This window comes from Chamaea fasciata, unplaced genomic scaffold, assembly GCF_029207755.1.
Source record: "Chamaea fasciata isolate MVZ Bird 193981 ecotype frontalis unplaced genomic scaffold, bChaFas1.0.hap1 SCAF_9, whole genome shotgun sequence".
Taxonomy (NCBI): domain Eukaryota; kingdom Metazoa; phylum Chordata; class Aves; order Passeriformes; family Sylviidae; genus Chamaea; species Chamaea fasciata.
The window spans coordinates 35,519,147-35,543,114 of record NW_027094094.1 but is presented as its reverse complement, the minus strand read 5'-3'; the positions used below and the strand labels follow the sequence as shown (position 1 = coordinate 35,543,114).

Here is a 23,968-nt window from a genome sequence, read left to right as displayed (position 1 = left end):
CAGTTTGATAGTGACACGGCCAAAGGAATCCTGGAATAGTTACCATATCTCTTATTGCTGTTGTAATGTTGAGGTTCCAGAGCACTGGGATTTGGAGGGAGGGAGTGATGGAAGCGATATACTGAGTTTGGAAAGCAGGAGGGATATTTATTCCCTGTGCTTTCTCCTCTCCCTTTCCATCTGCAAAACAACAAATAAATCAAGAACACAAAATGTCTGTTTACTTTTCTTTTTCCCCCACACTTTGCTTGGCCTTTGAAGATAGTGCAGAGTTGCTTAAAACAATGCCTGTTTCCAGCCTGTTTTGCCCTTGGCATGGCCTGAGCCTGTGGACTTTCATTGAGGGGAGAGAAGAATGTGTGTGAGCCCTCGGCGGGTGCTGAATCACCGAGCATTGGCCGGGTGCCCGGCGCCACAGGCACTGGGGAAGTTGGATCCTGTGACAGTGATTCAGGCTCTAGCTACAGCAGAACGAGTTTGCTGTCAGTGGCTAAGCAGACAAAGCTTCCTCTAAACGAGCAGACTCCATCCACAAGTATAATCCATGTGGACCAAGAGGATTTTGTTGTTGGAGCTGTGCTGGGATAAAGGTGCTGCCCCAGACTCGGGCACTTCTCTGTGATGGAGACTCATGATGCTGACTGTGGGTCACTTTAGGAAGCTGAACTGGCTGAAATTCAGCTTTTTGAGTGCATTTTCAGCTGTCTGAACAAGCTTTCTGTGTGGTCGTCTGCATGCCAGTCTGGGTGCCTGGGAGAAGGATCCATCCTGGATGGGAGCTCTTCCTTACCCTGCATGTGACTGACTGCTGACAAGTGTTGGCTCTGACCTACCAAAAACTGTGTGGCTTAGCATTTCCATGCAGGGCATAAAGCCAGACTTCGAGGAAACTCTTGTTACATATGAAGGCAAGATGTTGGTGTCTTAATGTTAGGGTTGAAATGGGAATAATACTGTAGAGAGTCTGCTTTTTCAAGGGCAGATTATCTAGGTGAGCGTAGGGAATGCTGCCCAGCAAGAGGCAGGCCTGGTGTTCGGTAATACGAATCGCAAGATCCTCACGACCTTCCTAGCAAAGTTTTCACAATCATTATCCTAAGCAGTGTTGCAAGGATAGGTACAAGTATGCAATAATCCCATTCCTCTTCTCCCACCCAGTAGGAAGGCAGTCTATCACCAGCTGATTTTGTTGGTTTTTTTTTTTTTTTTGGTTCTTTTTGGTTTTTTTTCCCAAAGGTAATCACAACCTGACAGATCTTTTCCTTAAGGCCCTCTAGAAGTAATTGGCACACCCCATAAAACCCTTTGAACATTGTGTTCCTGCTGCCATCCATTTGCTTCACAATTAATGCAGTGAGTCTTTATCCAGTGTGAGGCTCTGTTAGATTTTATCTCTAACAGCCGTTGCTTTTAAATTTCACTCAAAAAGCAGGAATTGTCTGTGGTGTGACAGTCGCTTCCACACTGCCTGTGGCAACAGCTGCTCATGGCTTGGATTGTGTTAGGAACAAATCCTGGCAGGCTGTGAACTTTGTTCCTTATCTCTGTACTTAATGTTCAGTTATTGTCACACAGTCACACTTCCTGGCATTTTGGGGGTTTGCAGCCATGTCAGTGGGAAAAACCAAAGGAAAACCCAAACTTCCAGATATCATAAGGCATACAAATGTGATTGGGTCCCTTTTATGTTTATTTTTGAGGGGGAAGAGGTTAAAAGGGGAAGTTGCAAGTTGGTTCAGCAGGTCTGAGGAGCAAAATTAGATCCCCGTATGCAGTGTAAGTAGATTTTGATTGCTCCTTTACCTGAACCTCTAGTAACAGTAAAACTGTCCCAGCTACCCTGTATCCTCAGGTTATGGCTCACCCAGTAAGTCAGTCCTGCAGGCTGCTTGAAAAACCAACCTCACATTTTCCCAGGTTAAAATTTTACTGGGAAAGGTCGTGCCCAATGTCCCCTGCATGCCAGAACTCATAAAAGCTGACCCACAAGAGACAGTCCACCCTCTTGAGGAATTCCTTCCTGTGAAGAGTTTAATTTATGTGTTCGCACCAGCTCTTGAGTTCAAGTCTGCAGTAGTATGTTGCCTTCCTCTCTTTCACCTCCTGATGGAAACCCTGTGGTCAGGGTGAAGAGGGCTGGGACAGCAGGGTTAGTGGGCAGTGTGGATAGGAGAGGAATGCACAAATTCCTCCTGGTGTAAAATTTGTTGTGTCCCTGAGGGCTTGGAAGCACTGGTATTGAGCAGACCTAGGCTGGCCTCTGCAGAGAGGAGGTGGGAGAAAGCTCTGAGTCCTGCAGTGTTCCAGGTTCTGGGAAGGTTTTGTAGCTCAGGAGTGGTGCCAACCCTGAGATGACTGTGCCTTGCCGTGGCACTGCTCCAGACCTAATAAACCCTGCTGGACTTCAGCTGACTTAATGCAGAATCAACTTTTTTGTTTCCGTATACGTGGCATAATTAATCTGTAATGCAGGTAAACAATCCCCTGGTAATCAAGAGTTTTAAGTACAAGTAGTTTTATGCGGTGAGGTGACTGTGCAATGTGGTCCCCTCCTGTTGGGCTCTGGAATCCTATACTTTTTGTTTTCTCTTTCCCCCATCCCATTTAAATAGAGTTTTCAACATTTAAATGTGCATTTTCAAGCTGAGTGTCAGAAAGCTGCCTCATGCTGTTCAGTGGCTTCTGCTGCCCTTTAAACATTGAACTGTCCTGTGCACCTCCAAAGCAGAGGCAGGAGATGCTGCACCTATATCCCCTTTCTGCCTTTCCTTCCTTCAACCCATTGTTGTTTTTCCCTGTTTGCTTCTTTTTTGGTGACAGATGACATCTGGGGGGACTGAGAGCATCCTGATGGCCTGCAAGGCATACAGAGACCTGGCTTATGAGAGAGGCATCAAACAGCCAGAAATGTGAGTGGGGCCACCACAGCTTCTTCCTTTGCAGGCTTGTGGGATTTACTGTCCCCTTGAGTTGAGATGGTGCTGGACCTCAATAATCCTTAATTTCATAGCTCATTACCACCTATTCCTTGTCCATCTCTGTCTGAAGGAGAGAAACCCGTGTAAAGAAAAGTTCAAACGCACAGGAAGTTTTAAAGCAGCCTGGGGGGCACAGATGTTGCTGGGGGCTGTGCTGAGCAGCTGTATTTTGGCAGTACCTGTCTGCTGCTCTAGACAGGCTGCTCAGATCAGCTCTGCTCTCGAGCAGAGATTGTCAGGCCCTTTGAAGTATTCAAGGGGTTTGATTTATTCAGATCAAAGAGGGCTTAGCCTTAAAACTCTGAGGCTGGAGTTGGGCTGGTTAGAGCTCCAATGAGGAATCGTGCTAATCATTACACTGCTAATAGAGGATTTTGCAATCTCTAATGTGCTGTCTCTTTTCTAGATGGTGCATGGAAAATATTTCTCTGGTTAATTGCTTTGATCGAAAAATGTAAAAAGAAACGAAACACTGGTGGTTCTTTTCTTCCCTCTCTAACATTTAAGGCTCTGACAATGATCTGAGGCCTCAGAAAACAGGGTTAATTAATGCTGTTCAGCCACTGCCACTCAAAATGGGAGACAGCACATGTTACGTTCATCTGATCTGTTCCTTTTCCAGGCTGGTCCCGGTGAGCGCCCATGCCGCCTTTGACAAGGCAGCACATTACTTTGGGATGAAGCTGATCCAAATACCACTGACCAAGGCTATGGAAGTGGATGTTCAGGTATCACTTTAGTCTCTCTCTGTGAGGAATTAACATTGCACAACAACTAGGCAAGAAATCTGCCTGTCCAGGTAGCGAGTCAGTGGATAAAGAGGGAGGAATGCTTTCTGGAAACAATGAAAAATAGCATGAGTAAGTGCCATTGCAGATGCAGTTGTATTTGAAATAATTGGATGTTACCCCTTTGTCCCGTGGGATTCATTTAGACTCAGGTAATTTACATATTTCATAAATAGCCCCAGATTTCAGAGGAGGGTGAAAAAAAATTAGAGTATTTCCAAGTGGATGAGCAGTTGTAGCTGATTGCTTTCTTCTCTGTACACTTTTATGCATTGGTTTTTAAGACCAGACTCTGCATGTTCTCACTCTTTATCTTTTTTGGCAGGATGGCAGTTGGTAAATGGAATGTGAGCATCTTCTCTCTTTAAATCTTCAGGCAATGAGGAGAGCTATCTCAAGGAACACAGCCATGCTGGTCTGTTCTGCCCCTCAGTTCCCACATGGAATTATGGACCCCATTGAAGAGGTGGCAGAGGTAGGATATGCCTACCTGTAGGAACTTGTGTGTTACAGCAGTAAAACCAGCACAAGAAGAGTAGAGGGGTTCCAGGATGTCAAGCAGTGAATTTGGTGGGGGGATCCCACTGGCTGGAAGGGTATTACTGTCCTCAAATGAGCTGTTGACCAACAGCAGGGTATGTAGGATGCAGTTTGGGAGTGAGGGGGAATGTGACTGTGAGACCAACCAGAAGTGCTTGTTCTTTGCTACCTGAAAGGAAAGAATGCCTAAATGGCTAACCTGGTGGAAAGCCTTTGATTTAGGGCCTGCTAGTTGTAGCAAAACTGATGTGGAAGTCTGAGGAATACGTGAAGGGAGTAGGAGTCAAAGGGATCTTATTTTCTGAACACAACTCTTGATTTCTTTCCTCTCTGTGTTCCAGTTATTTATCTTGTATGTGACCAGCCAGGGCCTCTGACCTGTTCATTTGACTCACGCCCTTTTACTTTATTGTGGATACTCCTTTCAGACAATGTTGTCACATTCCTTTGGCAAACACAGCAAACTACCAAAATGCCACTATGTTTTTCCTGTGTGTGGAAGGCAGGAAAAGGCATCCCAGAAACAGCCAGCCCTTCCACATCGCCTCTCCTCCACGGCTCGAGAGTGGTGTGATGATCTCAAAGGGTTCAGTGCACCTTTAACTGTGAAATGGCAAATAGGTTTTGGTAACTGGTGTTTGGGTGCCCCAGCCACATAATTTTGTTCCCTGATCTCTTGTTCACACACAGCTTGCAGTGAAGTACAAAATCCCCTTCCATGTGGATGCCTGCCTGGGTGGATTCCTTATTGTGTTCATGGACAAGGCAGGGTTCCCCCTAAAGCGTCCCTTTGACTTCCGTGTGGAAGGTGTGACTAGCATTTCTGCTGACACCCACAAGGTAAGGACAGGGGAGAAGTGTCGTCCTGTGCTTTCATTTTTGGGGTGTGATTCCTGTTGCCATCCTGGCCTTCAGGCATTTCTTCCCCACTGTGTGGAGGAGCACTGAGGTGCAGGGGTAGGGGCTGTTCTTTTCACGTGCTTTGTGCTGTGTGCCAAAGTACAGAACCCCTCAGTTTGGAAAAAAACTCCAAGATTGAGTCCAACCTGTGACCAGTCCCCACCTTATCAACCAGACCAGAGCACTGAGTGCCACATCCAGTAATTCCACAAACACCTCCAGGTATGGAGTCTCCACCACCCTCCTGGGCAGCCCCTTCAGTCCTGACAGCTCCTTTTTCCCCTTCCACAAAGAAATTTGTCCTGATTTCTAACCTTAGCCTCCCCTGGCACAACTTAAAGCTGTTTCCTCTTGTCCTGTCACTTGTTTCCTCTGAGCAGAACCTCACCCCCATCTGGCTCCATGCTCCTGTCAAGAAGTTGTAGAGAGTGAGAAGGTCCTCCCTGAGCCTCCAGGCTGAGCCCCACCGGCTTCCCTCCTCTCCAGGCTGAGCTCTACCAGCTCCCTCAGCTGCTCCTGGGGCTCAAGCCCCTTCCCCCCTTCCCTGGACACACACCAGCCCCTCCAGGGCTCTCTGGCTGTGAGAGCCCAGAACTGGACACAGCGCTAACAGGCCCCCAGCACAGAGGGCCAATCACTGCCCTGGTCCTGCTGGTCACACTATTCCTGATCCAGGCCAGGTGCCGTTGCCACATGGGCACATGGTGGCTCATGGCCACTGTCACCAGTGCCCCAAGACCCTTTCCAGCTTTCAAGCCCCTCTGCTCCAGCCTGGAGCTGTAGGGGGTTGCTGTGACCCAAGGGGGTCTGGCACTTTGGCTTGCTGAACCTCTGCCCATGGATCCAGCCTGTCTCAAGCCCTCTACAGAGCCTTTTGCTCTCCAGCACATCCACAGATGGGATCTTGATGAGGACTGGGATGCATTCCTGTGCCCTCTTGCTGCTTTCTAACCCTTTCTGTGCCCCTTGCAGTATGGCTATGCTCCAAAGGGCTCCTCGGTGGTGCTCTACAGTGACAAGGACTACAGGAAGTACCAGTTCTTCATAGCCCCTGACTGGCAAGGGGGAATTTATGCCTCCCCCTCCGTGGCAGGCTCCAGGCCTGGTGGGATCATAGCTGCATGTTGGGCAACCCTGCTGCACATTGGAGAGTCGGGCTATGTTGAGGCTACGAAGAAGATCATTAAAACAGCCCGTTTCCTCGAATCAGAGTATGTGGGTGCCTCAGTGTGTGGGTTGTGCTCTTCAGCCCTGGGCTGGACCCCTCCTCCCCAAACTGCTTTTGTTTTGTTTTTCCCTGCTACCTGCTGGGTGGGACCAACTGGGCAGAGAACATTTGTTTGTGCCCAGATAGCTGAGGGATACAGATGGGAGGGGTGCAGGCACTTTTATTCAGTTTTTGAAAATTCCTTCTGCCTCAGTCGTGCCTGAGGGGGAATCTGGAGGGAGGAGAAAAGAAGGGTTACTCTTCCTTGTTGGGGTGCTTGTGTGACTCTGTAAGAGAGACTGATTTTCTTTGGTTTTCTGTCTTCCTTCTTTTCCATTTCTTCCTGAGTTTACTTGACTTTAGGGTATGTAATGACCCAGATTCTCTGGCAAGTCCCAATGGCCTGGGCTGGGTGCATGATTTTTGGGTGGGAATGTGCTGCAATATGTTCCCTTCTGCAACTTTCCCTTTAAGGCTCCAGCTGGGTGGACAGAATGTCTGAACCCTGTAACCCTGACCAATCATTTCTTTTTTACTCCTTCTTTTCAAGGTTGAGAAAAATTGACAGCATCTTCATTTTTGGGAAGCCAGAGGTGTCTGTCCTCTCCATTGGCTCGGACACTTTTGACATCTATCGATTATCTAATTTTTTAGCTGCAAAAGGATGGAACTTGAATGTCCTACAGTTCCCACCAAGGTGAGTGTGGGGAGACCAGGGGGTGATGTATTTAGCCGAGGTATGCAAGATGGTCAACTTCAGGCCATGTAGCTCCTGTGATTTGCAGAGTACTGTTGTCCATAGCTGATAAATTGTATGTAGAATTTTCCTCTGCAGAGTAGGAATCACTTTTGTAATTGCCGTTATACAGCAGTGAAGATAAAGTAATAGTAATTTTAATGAGTCTGGCAAAGGACATATCTGAGGCTCCTGTTCTATTTACCTCTATCTAATACAAGCAGAAAAATATAAATAACCAAGGCTCTATCTCATGTTTAGTTAACTGAGAGTTTGTAGATTGATTTATTTTTACTGTCTTCGTCCTGCCCACTGAAGATGAAGGAAATTAAAACAATAGTGAAGAGCTGATCATTTTCAATGTAAAATTAATCTTTGTCAGAGACTTCTTTTAAGTGGGAAATTGGGCTTTTGTGGGGAAAAGGGACCAGTGCTCCCAGATGCAGCTGCACTGAAAAAAAAAATTGATTGGCCATGTGAAGCAAAGTCCAGAGAGCCTGAGGTGACAGTTCAGAGGTGGGTGCTTCCTTTCTGGTGATGGCTTAGAAGCTGCAGAGGAAGGAGAGAGGAATGATGGCAGGGGTCACGATGCTTGCAGGCAGCTGCATTTTCCTTACCAGAGGTATGTGGAATGAGGTGAGAAACTTAAACCTAAGTGAAGTCAGGAAGGAGGAAGGAGCTGGTTCTAGCAAGCATTTTGCAGGGATTACCCTTAGTGGGAATGCTGTTTTAAGGAGATATACAGTTATCACTGGCCACAGAGAGGCTCAGCTGCTGTGGGGTGCTCAGAAAATGTGGAGCTGTGTGTACTGGAGGTGGTTAATCTCTGCCCTCTGCCCTGCCTGCCCAGCATCCATCTCTGCATCACCCAGCTGCACACAAAGCCCGGCGTTGCTGAGCAGTTCCTGAAGGATGTCAGGGACAGCATCCAGGACATCATGAAGGACCTCAATGCCAAGACCACCGGCATGGTGAGGAGGCCAGCAGACAGCGCGGGGGTGTTTGGGCTCAGGGTGTTTCTCCGGTGTAACAGCCTGCTCTTCTCTGCTTAGGGAGCCATCTATGGAATGGCACAGTCCGTCCCAGATAGGAGCCTGGTAGCGGAGATTTCCCAGGCGTACCTGGATGGCCTCTACAGCACGGATGTTCCCGGCAGTGAAAAGCACATGAACGGCTCTCCCAGCCACCACTGACTGTAGTGCAACAATCGGTGCCTTGCCTGCGAGCACTGGGGTGGTTCCAAAGGTTTCCTAGGGAAAGAGATTGCAGTACCTTTGTTCCTATAATTGCAGGTCTGAGGGTGGCTTGATCTGGAAGAATTCCTTCCCTGTCTTAGTCTCTTCTGAAATCTGCGTTGTTTTCATGCCCACTTTCTGGTTTAGGGCTTTTCCTTCCTCCTCTCTGCCTGTTTTCATCATGGCTATTGATGGTGAATTGAATGTCCATTCCACAGCTCTTGAATTCCTCAGGTATTCTGCATGTCACTTCATTCTGTGTTGTTCTCCTCCTCAGACCTGGTATTCAGCCAGTGTCCAGCCAAGTGTTAAATCTGAGTTCTCACATTGTGTTCCACGGCTCCGATCTTCCCCGAAGTTAATGGTATACAGCAAACTGGAAAATTTGTTTTCTCTTGAGTATTCCTGTACGCTGCTGCATTTAACAGACTGTGCTGGGAGCCTTTTATCTGTGTAATGCAGAGCTGATAAATTGGCAGAGGGAAAGTAGTCATGGCCTCCTTTTGAAATCCCCTCTGGAGACCTCAGTGAGACTGCAATCAATATCTGCTAAGGGGGAGAAAAACACAACACAAAATCCTTTTCTGGAATCTCTTGAGCAACAGCGGAAATAGAAACCAAGTGGGTGGTGTAGGGAGAGGAACGGGATGGTACTGAAAATGATGGTACATCATCGCTGTTTTGGTCCCCTGCCTCTTGTAGAAGACATGCACTGACCACCCAGGAGTGCTGTTTTCCCTTGCACAAATCTGGAGGGAGGTGCAAAACTCATTTCACTGTTCAGAACTTGAAGGTTTTACACTGTCCCCTCACAATGCTGTAGCAGAGCCAGCCAGGCCCTGGCCTGTGTCACAGCCGGGGCATTGTGCGCAGATGGTTTTTTTTACCATGGTCTTTTAGTATCAAAAAGGTGACTTTTATAATAGGAGTAATCTCAGCTCTTTGCACTGATTCTTTTAAGGCACATTCTCAAAAGGGCATTCACCATTGTGCCTTGATGCTTCTCTGGCTTTTTTTTTGTGGCATGCCAGGGAGGATTGGAGGGTTCAGCTGTTTGACCACAACCTTGGTTGTGGTCGTTTCTTTATGGTACTAATTCTGAAAACAAACCTCAAAGGCAGGCTGGCCTCAGAGGAAGCACCCTTGCCTGTTAGGTAGGATAGTAGTTGTAATGAGCCAAGTCCCTTCACAGTATTACAAAGATGCTGGGAGAAGCAGAGGAAAGGATGCAGCAAGTTAGAGGTGTTCCAGCCTTGGGCACGTGGCTTAGCCTTCCTATTCTTCCCCGCTGTTTTTAGGGTGAGAGAGTTTTCCCAGTGCAGCCTTGTGAGGCAGTTGTGGCCTCAAGGATAAGCCAGAATCTCTCAAATAGTGTTAGAGTTACTCCTGCAGGGCTTTCCCATGTTTCCTCTCAGCTTTTTGCATGGAGCAGAGAGTTTCCCAGGCAGAATCCCACATGTGGGCGAAGACTTCATGCTGTGTCTGCAGAGTCCTGTGCAGGGCATCTGAAGGCATATGTCTGCTGTAGCCTGTTAGCCTGAAGCTGACCCTGGCTGAAGCACAGGAGTTTTAAGGAATGAGGTCACTGACCAGCTCTTGCACAAACCACTGAGTCTTCAGCCCAGCCATTGTGGGAAGGATCGTGGCTTTCCAAAAGCTTTATTCCCTGTGCTAAGAGACAGAAGCATTTTGGCCATCTGCCCTGAGCTTGATGACTTCATGTAAGTCTCTGAGCTCTTTTGAAATCATTGAATTGCCCGAGAGTCTCTTGATGGTGATATCAGCTTTGGCAGTTTGTATTGGACCTATTTGTTCTCTCAAGGTCTTGCCAATGTGACCATTGCTGTATCTCTGAGTTTGCAGTACTTTGGAGACAGGCTTCAGTGTCTGGCTACTGTGATGGTTCTCTTTGGAACCGAGATTTAACAGAACAAAAAAAAAAAAAAAAGGGAGGTACTCTTTTTGTTTCTGCTTTAAAAGAAAGAAGGGGTGGATTGGGGTGGGCTGAAGGAGAGTGAAACTTACTTCTCTTCCTTCCCTGGTTGCGTTTTCCTCCCAGGAAGTAGGTGGATCTAACAGATCAGTGCTCCATTTCACATTTTTGGATGTATTTGAAGATGTTATTTGTAAGTCAATGTATTCTATTCTGGACTTTGCTTATTAATAATATTTGTGGGTTTAATTGTTCCATGTGTATTTGTCCAATACTGTAAATGTAATTCTGTGGTCGGGAATAGGCCACTGTAATTCCCTGGTGTGTAGGTTTTATTCATCCTTGTCACCAACGTATAACCTGCATCTACTTTATCATGCCAAATGGTCTTGGAAAAATGGATTTACAGGCTGTGTGATTGTTTCTAAGACAAAAAAAAAAAAAAAAAAAAAAATTTGATGAACTGGATTATGATCTGAAACTGGATGGTACTTTTATACCTGGAGGGATCCTTGCCACAGTTAATTCCTACAGGATTTTCAGGTTTTCCAAGCAGGACATTCATTTTGTTGCTTGTACAAAGCACTCCAAGGGATTCACCTATTCTTAGGTACTAGAATGAAGAATATCCAGTGGAATGGACCAAGAAGAGATGTGTCTTCATGCCATGGATTTCATCTGCACTTTTCTGATGACTTGAGGAAGAGGGGAGTGGAAGGGTTGCATACAACACAATAATACCTTGCCCAATAAATCTATGAGAACTTTTTAATGGACAAATGGGATGAGTTGATCTGATGGCATTTTTCTGCTTTGCTCTGATTTGCCACTGTCAAACCGGAGGCTGAAATAGCTGGAGAGCTGGTGAAATTGGGCCTGGTTTGTATTAAAATGGTGAGTTTAGCTATCTAGGCTCACTGAGCTCTTTTTCTGCTTCAGTGCTTGTTTGAATGAATGGGGACCTGTTCCTGGAATTTGCTCATGCACAGCCTGGTCTGTGGCAGGCAGGGTGGTTTATGAATCTTACTAACTCTGCCTGAGGGCTGCTCTGTCCTTCTATCAAAATGAAGGTGTCCTCTGTGTCTGCATCTTGTCTGTGATGTTCAAGGATGCTGGAAGTTAAGAGCTACAGATTTTCTATTAATACTTTGTAGAATTTTAAAGCGTTAAAAAAAGAGAAGAAAAAAGACCTCAACTGGGTGTTTGTAGTGTTTTTCCTCAGACTGTTGTGCTGAAAGCACATGCTGTTGGTTTCACATGAAGATTGTTTATTCTATCAGTGAAGACATTGTACCACCGAATCCACCCACAACCTCTTTTTGGGAAGTATTCTACCCTAAGCAGCCCCTGCCCCAGTGCTCTGGTGCTTTTGTGCCTTTTGGTTGTATTTTGCCTGCGTTTTTGCCTTGGCTGTGGCACAGCTGTGATTTTACACAAGCAGTTTTTACCTGCCCTGGCTTTGATTGTCTTTTTATCTTTCAGACCCCAGTCACTCTGAGGTGAAGGGAACTGCCATTTCTGTGTGAAGTTTTTCTGTGGCAGAAGCATCTTCTTGAGAGCAGTCAGGGCAGTACCTGCCCTTGGGAAAACCTGGTGGTGTCATTTGATCAGTGAAGCCTCCTTCCAAAGAGCCATCAGGTTAAACGAGATGTTTATTGTAAACATTTTCAGTTGGTATCCTACTAGAGGCTGCATCCAGTCGCGGTGAGACCACGTGCCATGTAATACTGCTAGAGAGGGGTTACAGCAATGACAAAATGCACAGCACCTTGCTGCTTGGTTACAGAGAAGCCAAAGGGTTCACAATACACGTTTTGGGCAGAAAGCACATTCCAGGAGGTAAGGAGCAACAACAAGGGCTAGACTGGGGGCAGGCACTGGACAGATTTACTGGTGCCATGGTGTATCTTGACTCTGGAAGGACATCAACCTGTTGGAGAGAGTTCAGGGAAGGCACCAAGATGATCACAGGGGATGGAGCACCTCTGCCATGAGGAAAGGCTGAGAGAATTGGCATTGTTTAGCCCAGAGATGAGAAGCTCTGGGGTGACCAAATTTCAGCCTTCCAGTACCTGAAGGAACTGACAAGAAACACGGAGGACTTTTTACAGGAGCACGTAATAACAGGATGAGGAGGAATGGATTCACACAAAATAGGTTTAGGTGGGATATTGGGAAAAAACTCTTCCCTGTGACAGTGGTGAGGCCCTGGCACAGGTTGCCCAGAGAGGCTGTGGCTGTCCCATCCCTGGCAGTGTTCAAGGCCAGGTTGGATGGGGCTGGGAGCGACCTGGGGTAGTGGAAGTCGTCCCTGCCCATGGCAGGGGGTGGAAAAAAATGATCTTTAAGGTCTCTTTCAACCCAAATCATCCTGTGACTCTGTGCTATGACTGACTCCTGGTAAGAGGCTCAGCAGTTGGGGGTGTGGGATCACATGGCTAGGGAAGGATTTAAGGATGGCATTTGCAAGCTCAGAGATGGATACATGCACCCTGAGAAGTGCCTCCATCCATCTGAGCTGCGCTGGGGAGGCTGGTGAGGTGCCTGGCTGTCTGGATCCAGGATCTAGCTTGGAAATGGGAAAAGGCTCTGGGTGCAGCCATCTAGGCAGGACACAGTGGCACAGTGGGGTTTTGGCTGCCTGTATCCCTGCTCAGGAGAGGGAAGCTGCCACCTGCTCGATGAAGCTGGCCAGGTTGATGTCTCGCTCTGATAAACCCCCGCAGTCGTGGGTGCTCAAGGTGATGTGAACCTAAGGCAGACAGACAGGCTGAGTGTTGGTGACAGAAACGGCAGGGCTGGTTTCCCCAGTGCTGCATCTGATGAGGCAGTAGCTCCAAACTTGTTAGCAAAATTCCCTGGGGGGGTAGAGGCGCTCTGGCACTTTGCCTGGTTTTTGTTCTTCCTACAGCTCATCCTGGCCACAAGCTGTCACTGCCACCCCTGCCTTGGTCACAGCAGCCACCTGTGTCCATTTTCAACTCACTTTTTCCCCAGAAGCTTTTCCTTTGGCTGCTACTTGATATAGATACAAAAAAGCAACCCTGGTGCCAGCCTTTGGCAGCTACTGCTCAGCTGGATGAGGGAAAAAGGAGGAAGAAAGGATCTGTGATAGCTGTAGGCTGGCGGTGATATGGAAATAGCATCTGAGGGAAGAGGTCCTGCTGATAAGACCAGGACTTGCTGCTCCTGTTTTATCCCTCAAAAAAGGGAGTTGTTCCCTGAAGTGCTCTGCTTTGTCCCCACCATCCGTGTTTCTTACCTTATTGTATACATTGAACCATTCGGGATGGTGATCCAGTTTTTCTGCCTGTAGAGCCACTCTGGTCATGAAGCCAAAGGCCTGCAGAGTAAGAAGGAAAGTTAACTCTGAACCATTTACCCTGCCATATATTGATTTTCAATCCATTACAATAATTTTACACTGCCTGTGCCTACATAACCCAACGAAAATGGAAGGCCTGGGATATTCTGGGAGTTATCCATGGGTTTTCCTCTTCCTGAGGAGTGTTTTCCCAGACAAACTCTATGCCGGGTCGAGCACTTTGGTGTCTTGGGTAGGTTATTTTGCTCAGCCATTCCATTTCAGGAGGGGCACAGAAGGCTTTCTTTGGCTGAGCTTTGCAGCGGGGACTCCCTGCTCCCCAAACCAGGTGTCCCAGTCTATAAAACTCTGTGCCCGTGGTGCTCGTACCCGGTTGAAGTCCTTGAAGTGGAACTCTTTGAAGATGGCGTCTCTGCCTTCCACCTCATTCCACCCCACGGCTCGCAGGTTTGGCAGCAGCTGCTCCCTCTCCTCTGTGCTCAGTCTGTGGGCTTTTCCTGCCTGGCAAGGAAAGGAAAGTGAAGAGGAGCAGGTCAGTGCGGCAGAAGTGGGATGAAGCAGATGTTCAGAGCAATGAGGCATCCCATGGGTCCTGGAGTTATGGGAACATGGAGGCAGCTGCAGAGTGGGTGGGAGGGTTGGAATATCAATGTACTCCGCACCCTGCCTGGAGTACATCCTGCATGTACCAAGAAAGTCCAGCTGGTCCCTTCTGTCCTCTCACCTGCAACACCTCCCACAGTGCCTGAAGTACTAAGAAATGTGATACCCATGTGAAGTTAAACTCCAAAATCTATTTTCTTTTACATATTATCTTCTGGGAAAATAAAAGCTTTAAAAGCTGAAGCTCTTGTGATTATTTCTAGATCTGTGAGTTGCTTTAGGGTTTCTGAAGCAGGAGGGCTTTTTATTTATTTATTTATCCATTCATTCGTTCATTTATTAGCAGCCTGCTTTTGAGGAGAAAGAAGTAGTGTGGATCAGGGATTAGTCACACTAAGCTGCAGTTCAGCTCCTTTTTCTATCTCCTTTATATTACAATGAACTTTAAGAGGCTGTTTCTGCCTGTGAGGGACAAAGGGCAGAGGGAGGGATTGTGGTTGTACTTGTGTGCCCAAGGCAGAGCTGCTGGTACTTTTTAAGGGATGGTAGTGGAGAAGCAGCAGTTCTTGGCTTTGAGGAGTACTTATAGGCAATAAAGCTACTAGCAATAAAACTAAAATGAAGCTCCTGGGGATGGGGGCTGCCTGAGCCAGCTCTTCTCTGGCTCAGTATGGAAGGCAGGAGTGAATGCAGAGGGGCACTGCTCTCTGAAATGTTATGTTCTGGCACTTAAAATTCTTTCACAGAATCACGGATTGTTCTGAGTTGGAAGGCACCCACTAGCGTCATCAACTCCTGGCCCTGCACAGGACAGCCCCAAGAATCTCACTGTGTGCCTGAGAGCATTGTCCAAACACTCCTTGAGCTCTGTCAGGTTTGGGTGAGGTGATCTTTCCAGCTGGTGATGATAAAGACCTCTTTGCAATTTCTTTCCTTTTTGTGTGCTGTAGAGCCAAGTGTGGCAAGTTGGATATGAGTTGACAAATCTGGCCCAGTTTTTTGTGGGTATTTGGTCAGCAGCCCCTTGAGACGCTTCGCTTGGGCATCAGTGCTCACAAATGGCATCTTAAACAACTGAGCAACTGAGGCAAATCATCCTCTCCTGTGGTTTTCCTGCTCCCTCCCAGGCTGTACAAAAACAGAGAACCAGCTGTGAAGCTGATGTTTTTGTGGGTGGCTCTTGCATATTTTGGGGAAGATTGGAAAGATGATACCCCATTTCCATGGCTGTGTGGGTGCCTGTCTGTGTATCCACGACCCTTAGACTGCATGGAATGGGAAGTGCCAGGGTGTCACTGAACCCTAGCGTGGGGTGGGCTGGAGGTGGCATGCTTCCTGTCCCCCTGGGCATTGTAGCTGCAGGACTTTTGGGGAAGGCCTTCCTTGCCTCTGCATATTTTGGCCTCACTGCATTATGGATGACCCCCTGGCAGCCCCGGCTCTGTCACCCCCTCCCCACCCCCCAAATGTCATGGGAGCTCTAGGCTGGGAGGGACGGCAGTGAGTAAACATGACTTAGCTCAATAAACTCTCAGCCGTTGCCCTGCCCTGCTGATGGTGTGATAAGCCGGGCACAGGTAGCTTAGCAACTGGATAACGTGGGGACAGAGGATGGCTCTGCATGGGGCGCTGGCAGGGGGGCACCCGGGGAGGCTCTGATGGGAATAGGGAAGGATTTGGGACCACGGGCTGAAACCTGCTCCTTATCGGTGCTAAAGAGAGGAAAGGTAAAAGCTGGAGTTGTTGCTTGAAGCAGAGGGGTATGGATGCAGGGGGCTGGGTTCCACAGCAGCTTTCCCTGGGTAGGGCAACAAAGGGACGTGGTGTAATTGTTCTTTTTCTCCGTTGTGACTCTGTTGGAGGATGGCCCCCGGGGCTTTTTCCAGCCCAGCTCCTCCCAGCACCAGCGGGAGGCATGGGAAGGCTGAGCACACACAGCCAACTCCTCTGGCTGTGTCAGAGGGCAAACCCCCTGCCTGGAGCACCCCCCTGCCCTCCATCCTGCTCCAATCCATCCTTCTGCACCCCAGGACATTGGCCAGCCTGCTAGTTTTGTCAGGATGGCATGTTAATCATGTGAGAGCTTTCATGTGCTCTTGCTCCTTTAAAACACACTCTTCTCGTTAGGGAAATAAAATTATTTTGTTTTCTTCTGCTGGTTCTCACCTGCCAAAAAGTTGGGGGTTTTGGTGGTGTTGGTTTTTTTTTTCTTTTTCTTTTTTTCCTTTTTTTTTTTTGTTGTTGTTGTTGTTGTCGTGTTTTGTTTTGTTTTGTTTTGCCAGCAGGAAACCAAGTAGATGCATTGTGCAGCTGAGGGAAATGAACCAGCAAGGGAGATTGGGAGAATCTGAACCCTCTTTGCTATAACTAAAATCTTCCCTTCTGTAGAATTATGGAATGATTTGGGTGGGAAGGGACCTTAAAGCCCATCCAATTCCACCCCCAGCCATGGGCAGGGACACCTTCCACTGTCCCAGGCTGCTCCACGCCCCATCCAGCCTGGCTTTAGACACTTACAGGGATCCAGGAGCAGCCACAGCTTCTCTGGGCACCCTGTGCCAGGGCTTCACACCCTCACAGGGAAGGATTTTTTCTTAATGAAAGGTAGAATTTCTACCTAGGAGAAAGTACGGTGGACAGCCCTGGGTGAGCGGGCAGGGCTGGAACGGTGTATTCCACAAGGCCCACGGTCTTTTGCTGCTGTGGAAAAGCCGATTTCCAGCCGGCCCGGGTGTGTTGCAGGGCTGTGAAGATGGAGCACACGTCCTTGCCCTACGGAACGTGAGGAGGAGTCGTTGCTGCCGGACCCTTTCTCTCCCCCTCGCAGAGGAATGAGCCTGGAGAGCGGCTGCCTTTGGAAACTCAGCAGCAGCCTCCGCGTTACTGATTAACCACAGCGCCGCGCTCTACTCCTTTCTCCCTTCCCTCCTGCCTCTCCTCAGAGCCTCAAGCTGCCGCTGAAACATTTCTGCCTTCGAAAAGGCACAACAAACAGCCGCATTTCCCAGCAGCGACTTACCATGGCCCGCGGCTCTCCGTGGCCTCCGTCCCCGGTGCGCCTCGGGTGATGCTCGCCGTGCCGGATCTCGCTGGAGCCGGGGCTTGTCCGGGACGGCCGGAGGCGTGGCGAGGCTACCGGGTCCACCCACGGCCCGCCGAGCCTTTCCACCGCTGGCCACCTGCCTGTGGGGCCCCGTGGGGCTCGGGAAATGCCCACACAGGCTCTCTTGGAAGTCCTGCACGACGAAGGCGCGGCGCGTTTCGCCCCCTCCCCTGCGGGTCACTTCCTTAACGTGGGGTACAAGGGGAAGGTGGAGCGGGAATGGAGGGGGGCAGCTGGAGATGGCACCGCTGGATGCCGCTGGCAGCACGTGTGAGGAGGGTGGTCCATGAACTCCGTGCACCGATAATCCCTGGCTGCATCGTCTGCAGTCCGGGTTTAATCGCAGCACGAGCCCTGAGAGCCGTGGAAATGGGGCGGAGGAAGGCGAAGTGCCCCACACAACGTTTCCGAGCGTTTTAAAGGTGTTTTCTGCCGTTGCCGAGGGAATGGTGTGCTCATGGATGCTGAGTGCTGCTCCCTGGCATTTTCCCTCTCCAGGGAACTTGGATTTGTGCCCATGTCCTGCAGCTCGTCGTCTGCTAAACCCAGTCACATGATGGGCAGTTTTCCAGTGCTGACAACAATTTTTTTACTGTGCTGGTGTATGTGGCAGACAGATATTCAGCCCCCTGCTATTCCCTCATGGCTTTCCTCACCTTTGAAGCAACTAATTCCAGAATTTTTTTTAAAAACAGTGTGACATACATCCCTTGTATATACCCTTGTGCACATTTTGTTTTCTACTGTAAGGGACTGTGAGCACTGCAGAGATGATTTGTTTTTCCAGCATGCAAGTCAGAGGGAAGCAATGCTTTTTTTCCCCTCTCTAGGTTTGTTTGCCAGGATAATGAAAAGGAAAAATGAGCGTCTTTTGTGTCCTGGGAGATCCTGAGTGTCTGTCCGGGGCAAAAAGACTTAGAGAGCAATGAAGCACCTCAGAAGAAAATAATAGTGTGCAGATGTGGGGCTGGCAGCTTTGCTGTGGATGGCAGGCGGAGGTGTGCTCTGAGGTTTCCAGCAATGACATTAGGAGGTGGGGTTGCTCATAGGGTTGGGAAAGGCCAGCAGAATCTTTTCTTGACCTAAGCTGGAAGTGTAGGATTGGCAGTTTCATCACAGCCCAGAAGAAGAGTACTTGTAAATAATAGTTGGAGCAGGTAAACTGAGGGCAGCTGGGCTTGGTGGCAGTGCTTCTCTTGGCCTCCCTGTTGATCTGGAGATGGGAAGGAAGCAAATCCCTCATGTTACCTGGTTTTCCCTTCATTGGATTTTGCTCCAGCCTGCCTGGGATCTGATCCTATTTCCCTTGGCAACACGTGTGCTGCCAGTGCAGAGCAACTGATGGCCACCTCAGCTCCCTAAAGGTGGGGAACATCAGGAGAAAAAGGATTCCTTGCACTGTCTTCTGATTGCTCAGCTCCTTTGTAATGGCATTTTCTCTCCTGGGTGATAAATCCAGCCCTAACTGCCAACATTTCATGGGAGGGGTCTCTTGCAGAGGGTCAGACTGGTCCTGAAAAATGACAGGGCAGTTGAGATTTTTCCTCACTCTACAAAGTGAAATGGTGTCCAGGGGCATCCTTTGGCTGACTCCAAATCCTGAACCTCTTAGTTCCCCTTCTGCACAGTTTTAATTTCCCTTTGTGAAATGGGACCCTCTAGGTTTGTTTTTAATGATTAATTGAGGGGTGTTGGGCAAGGTGTTTGCTCAGAGCAGTTTGCACCCTGTGCAAGAGGTGAACCTGTTTACTGGGAACAGTTTTGCTCTTTTTCCCTCTCCCTTTTGTCTGTTTTACAGCTGTGCTGCTTTTGGTGGCAGCTAAACCAACATGTGTACAGAATTCTGCATGTTTGGAGGGAGGTCTCATACTGCTCAGTACTGATATTCTTATTTTGTCAATAACTCTTTAAAAATATACATCTGACCTTGAAAGCTGCTTTGCTTGGGAGCAGTGTTCTGTCTCCCACCTCAAAATTTGCTTTTGCAGGGATGGATGGGATATCGGGAAGAAATTCTTCCCTGTGGGCGTGGCGAGGCCCTGGCACAGGTTGCCCAGAGAAGCTGTGATCCAAAGGGTGTTTTAAACTAGGGTGGGCCAAACCCTTTCGTCATCTGCAATCTGAAACATTGCTCTCATGGCACAATAGATTTAATTAAAGAGTTTGTTTAGCACTGGAGGGGATTTATGGCAGATGTGACAAGTTTAATTTGACAAAAGGGCCCAGTAAATAGAAATGAATCATTAATTAATTATGTGCGAGATTTCTTCTTGTAGCTGTGTTTTATCAAAATCAGTGAGGCCCTCAGAGCAATAAAGAAAATAAATTGGAGGCTGGCAGAAACTGGGGCTTTGGCTTTGTTCTGCTCACACTGTGTGTCAGGTTAAGGTCTTTTGTCTCAGGCAGAGTACCCTGCATAGAAAATAAGATGGAAAAAAAGAGCAATAAAATGGCATAACCACTTCTAATATGTCGAATGCATGAATCCCAAAGTGGGAGGTAACTGCTTTCAGGAATGTCAGAGCTTATAGGAGTGAGCAGTGTTTCATTGAAGGGAGGTTTCCTAGAGGAGGATGGTGATTCAAACCTGAGTCCAAGTTATCCAAGAGCACTTTGCCGTGGATTCTTTCTCCTGTGTCAGACTGGTGCGGGAAGACACCTCCCATTCCAAGCCAATTTGTGGAGAAAGTTGGCATGGTTTAGAATAGGAAACTCAGAGCTGGGACGGAATAATCCCATTTGGATTCTGTGTTTGCCCTTGAAACCAAACACAAGGGCCCTGGGTCCTGGCAGCTGATGTACCCCTGTGACACAGGTCTTATCCGCTTCCCAGGAGTTTGCTCCATGGTCCATAGTGGACAGCGGTGAGACCATCGAGTTTCTGGCCTTGCCAAGGTCACTGGGTCCGTGCAACAGGATGCATTTGTCCCGGGGGAAGGTAATCCATCAAACTGCCTCCTCCCCACCCCTTGTTTTTTCTGGTTTGCTGATGGATTAGTCCTGTAACTCGGCTTCCCTGGGCACAGCTGGAGCCTGGTGCAAGGGAAGCTTCTTGTATTCATTCAGCTTGTTTCCTGACTTTCAGTCCAAATTTGAGTCTCTTTGTTAAACAGGCTGGATTTTCTGGCAAATTTGCAGGGGTTGCGGAGGGTGAGTATCTTGACAGATCTAGAAACCATTTTCCCATGTTAAGGAGTTTTGTTCCTTGTTTATTCAGGGAGAGTTCAACACTGCATGTTAAGTGCTGCTGTACAGCCACATCTTGTCACTAGAGGTCAGGAAAATGCTGGAAAACCGGGGATGTTCTTGAAACGGCAGTCCCTTTCAGGAGGGCACAGGATGAGGGCTCTCAGAAACCCGCCTGGTCCCGAAAACCAGGAGTAGTTCCTGGCCCTGCCAGCCCTGCGTGGCTGTGCTCGACGGAGTAGCTCTTCAACTGGACCTTCGGGATCAAGTTGTTTCCTATGAGAAGCATTTCCAGATCCTTTGGTTGTGCTCCAAAGCCATTGGAACATCACTGCCATTGCTGGGACATTCTTGCCAGATTGCTGGAGATCATGGAACGGTTTGGGTTGGAAGGGACCTTAAAGCCCATCCAGTGCCACCCCCTTCCATGGGCAGGGACACCTTCCACTACCCCAGGGTGCTCCCAAGCACTGCCCCACCTGGCCTTGGACACTTCCAGGGATGGATCAACCACGGCTTCTCTGGGCAACCTGTTCTAGTTCCTCTCTACCCTCACACAGAAGAATTTCTTCCCAATATCCCCTCTAAATCTCTCTCAGTTTAAAACCGTTCCCCTTTGTCCTATCACTCCAGTTCGTGATGAAGAGACCCTGTTCAGCTTGTAGGTCCCCATTGCAACAGGCTCTGCTAAAAGCTTTGTTCCCAGATCCTTTGGCTGCCGTTTCTGTTTTCAAGTTCTGGAAGTCCTAGGGGTTTATTCCCGACTTTGCAATTGCAGGAAAAAAAAGCAGTAAGGGGACAGGAGAAGGGCCCTAAGTGTGGATGTAAAGGTGAGGTCTGTCTATACCAGTGTTTTATGGGGTAGGATTAGAGAAGGTAGGGAAGCTTTTGGGCATAAAAACCCTCTGATCAGAACCAGAAACATCAGGCTACAAAGCTTGGTGAGAAGAGTTGCTCAGAAATTAGTGAGGTATTTAACACCTGGGGATGCTTTAGAAGGAAGGAGTGACTCTAACACACAGGAGATAGTGAGAGGAGAAAAGATATGCCAAGGCAGCGATTTCCTTGGAGACAGAGAAGCAGTTTGTGGGCGAAGGCAAATGATGAGGGTGCTAGAGGGGACAAGGGCCAACTTCAGCAGCTTTGCTATACGGTAGAGTTGTGGATTTTATTTCCTAAATCTGCCTTCGGGTGGTTTTCATAGTAGTATTTTTTTTTTCTCTGATCAGAGCTGAGAGAGCAGACAGAGTGGGTGGTGGGTTTTTTTGTTTGTTTGTTTGGGGTTTGTTTTTTCTTTTTGTGATAAATGGTCTCCCGGTGGTTGGGGAGTGTGCCTGTCTCTCACAGATTGTCTGTGGGAGTGTGCTCGGGTGCTCAGCTTTATCTGTAGCCCTCCCAGGAGGGCGGTAGGTGAACCGGGGAGGTGTGGAAGCACACTGCTGGAAGCACGGGCTAGTATCCAGGCAATGGAGCTGCTGCTGCTGGAGACACATTGTCAAAATTTGCATTTTTCTTAATGCAGAACCTGCTACTGGAAACTCATGATATTCATGTCAGGTGCAGCAGTGATTTTTTTTTCTTCTCCTTGTTAGCATTAAACGTACTCTTTTGATGAGGTTACTCTCTTATTTACATTACCACCTCTCTTCCTCCCCAGCCTAATGAGCTTTGTGCTGCCTCTCACAAACTGAATTCGTCTGCTCTGCTTGTTCTTGCTATTAGTGGGAAGGACCACTGGACCATGCTGTCTGCAGTGTTTGTTCAAAGCAGGATCAAAATTAATGGGAAAATTGTGTACGTGGCAATCTTAAGAACCCAAATGCCACTGTGCTTCACCCGCTGGGGGAAGCAAATTAGATAACAGAGCAGCTTGCTTCAAAGTCTAGGGATAAAGAATTCCTGAGGCAGGCATGGCAAGGAGGGGAGAGATGAAATACTACAAAGTGTCACTGATTCACAGCCTGGGCTGGGCTCTTTATGGGTGCGCTACAGCTGTGTGTGAGTCCAGCCAGCTCTGCTGCCCCTCTGACAGCTGTGTCTCACTTGGAAGGGCTTTGGGCTCAAAAGGTGGGACCTGTCACTCGTGGTGGTTTGTTTCAGCTCTTGGGCTTCTGCTGACATCCCTCTAAAGTGCTGCTGAAGGTTGTCTGAGTAGTGGCTTGGACTCGTCTTGGAAATGACTCCTCAGTGTTTACGACCTTGCAGAGCTGGAGTGTTGGAGCTGGAGGGGAGGAAGGAGAAAAGGAAGCGGTTATTTCTGACCCAGAGTAGAAAATCGCTGGTGCTGTGAGCTCCTGGGGGACGTGTGGCACCAGCTGTCCTGTGTTATCATCTCACAGCTAATGTCCTGTGGCAACAGAGCTTTCACTGCAAACTGCTGCTGCTGCCCGCTCGAGGCACCGTGGGGAGTGAAGATGTTGGTGACAGTGTTGTAGTGCTGGGAAGGAGACCTGACTGTTTTCTGGAAGGTTTTAGATTTAAATTAGATGTCAGGAAGGTTTAGATGGGATATTAGGAAGAAATTGTTCTCTGTGAGGGTGATGAGGCACTGGCACAGGGTGGCCAGAGAAGCTGTGGCTGTCCCATCCCTAGAGCTGTCCAAAGTCAGGCTGGACGGGACTTGGAGCAACCTGGCGTAGGGGAAGGTGTCCCTGCCCATGGCAGGGGGTGGAAATGGGTGATCTTTAAAGTCCTTTCCAGCCCAGACCATTCTGGGGTTCTGTGTCTTGTAGGATTTCTCTCAGCCATGAGGCCCTCAGAGGGTCCTTGTCCTTGGAGATGTTGGTCCTTGTGCTGGTCACACCAAGGGAAGGAGAGGAGTTGGAGTGTGTCCCACAGGGGTAGACAGTGTTTGTTAATGGGATGGCAGGGTTTCCATTGTGAGGGCATATCAGGGAATCCACCTCTAATATATCGTCAGGCTCAGGAGAGCTCATCAGTGGCTTTGGACAAACTGCCCACAAAGAAAAGAAGGAACAGACCCGGTGGCCAAGGGAAGAAGAAGAGGGAGAACAAACCAGGAACTTTTCTCCCCAAACTCCTATTTCTGTTGTGATAACAAAAAGGTTGAACAGCTCCAGGGCAAGTGGGAGATATGATATTGCCCACCAGGGCAGCTAAAGCCAGCAAGATCAAAGAGCAACCTCTGGGCAGTAGCAGCAGCATCAGTCAGCGAAGGGAAGGTTTTCCTCCAGGTATTGATCAGCAGTTAATAACAAATGCCCAGCATGGAAATAAATACCGGTTCTGTGGTGGTGCTGCAGACCTGAGCCTGAGGCCACAGGGAACTCTGCAATAACTCAGCTGTCTCTTCTGATGCACCGTGGAGTAGGTGAGGCTGATTCACTCAGGCCTAGTGACTGCAGCTGCTCTGCCTTCTTAAGCAGGTAACTGAGGATTAAATGTGACTGACAGGTGCCTTAAATCAGCTGAAG

At 48.5% G+C, this 23,968-nt stretch overlaps 2 protein-coding genes across 2 annotated transcripts in view; one reads left to right on the top strand and one right to left on the bottom strand.

Annotated features, from left to right (window-relative positions):
- Positions 1-10,570, top strand: part of SGPL1 (sphingosine-1-phosphate lyase 1) — a 29,902-nt gene extending 19,332 nt beyond the window's left edge. The window contains exons 7-14 of the mRNA XM_066191907.1: positions 2,821-2,909; positions 3,601-3,706; positions 4,143-4,241; positions 4,997-5,146; positions 6,179-6,417; positions 6,964-7,110; positions 8,000-8,120; positions 8,202-10,570. Of these exons, the coding sequence (XP_066048004.1) occupies positions 2,821-2,909; positions 3,601-3,706; positions 4,143-4,241; positions 4,997-5,146; positions 6,179-6,417; positions 6,964-7,110; positions 8,000-8,120; positions 8,202-8,342 (1,092 nt within the window). The 3' untranslated portion in view covers positions 8,343-10,570. The remainder of the gene's footprint in view (positions 1-2,820; positions 2,910-3,600; positions 3,707-4,142; positions 4,242-4,996; positions 5,147-6,178; positions 6,418-6,963; positions 7,111-7,999; positions 8,121-8,201) is intronic.
- Positions 10,571-11,587: 1,017 nt separating this feature from the next.
- On the bottom strand, positions 11,588-17,469 carry PCBD1 (pterin-4 alpha-carbinolamine dehydratase 1). The gene is made up of 4 exons (XM_066191908.1): positions 17,265-17,469; positions 14,012-14,143; positions 13,580-13,660; positions 11,588-13,069 (listed from the first exon to the last, which is right to left on the bottom strand). The coding sequence occupies exons 1-4, from the start codon at positions 17,265-17,267 to the stop codon at positions 12,971-12,973; spliced, it is 315 nt and encodes a 104-aa protein (XP_066048005.1). The 5' UTR covers positions 17,268-17,469; the 3' UTR covers positions 11,588-12,970.
- Between the last annotated feature and the right edge of the window lie 6,499 nt (positions 17,470-23,968).

Coding starts and splice junctions, on each gene's coding strand:
- PCBD1 (XM_066191908.1), bottom strand. Junction 13,661..14,011: donor ACTTCAAGGACTTCAACCGG/GTACGAGCACCA, acceptor CTTACTCTGCAG/GCCTTTGGCTTCATGACCAG. Junction 13,070..13,579: donor GGTTCAATGTATACAATAAG/GTAAGAAACACG, acceptor TGTCTGCCTTAG/GTTCACATCACCTTGAGCAC.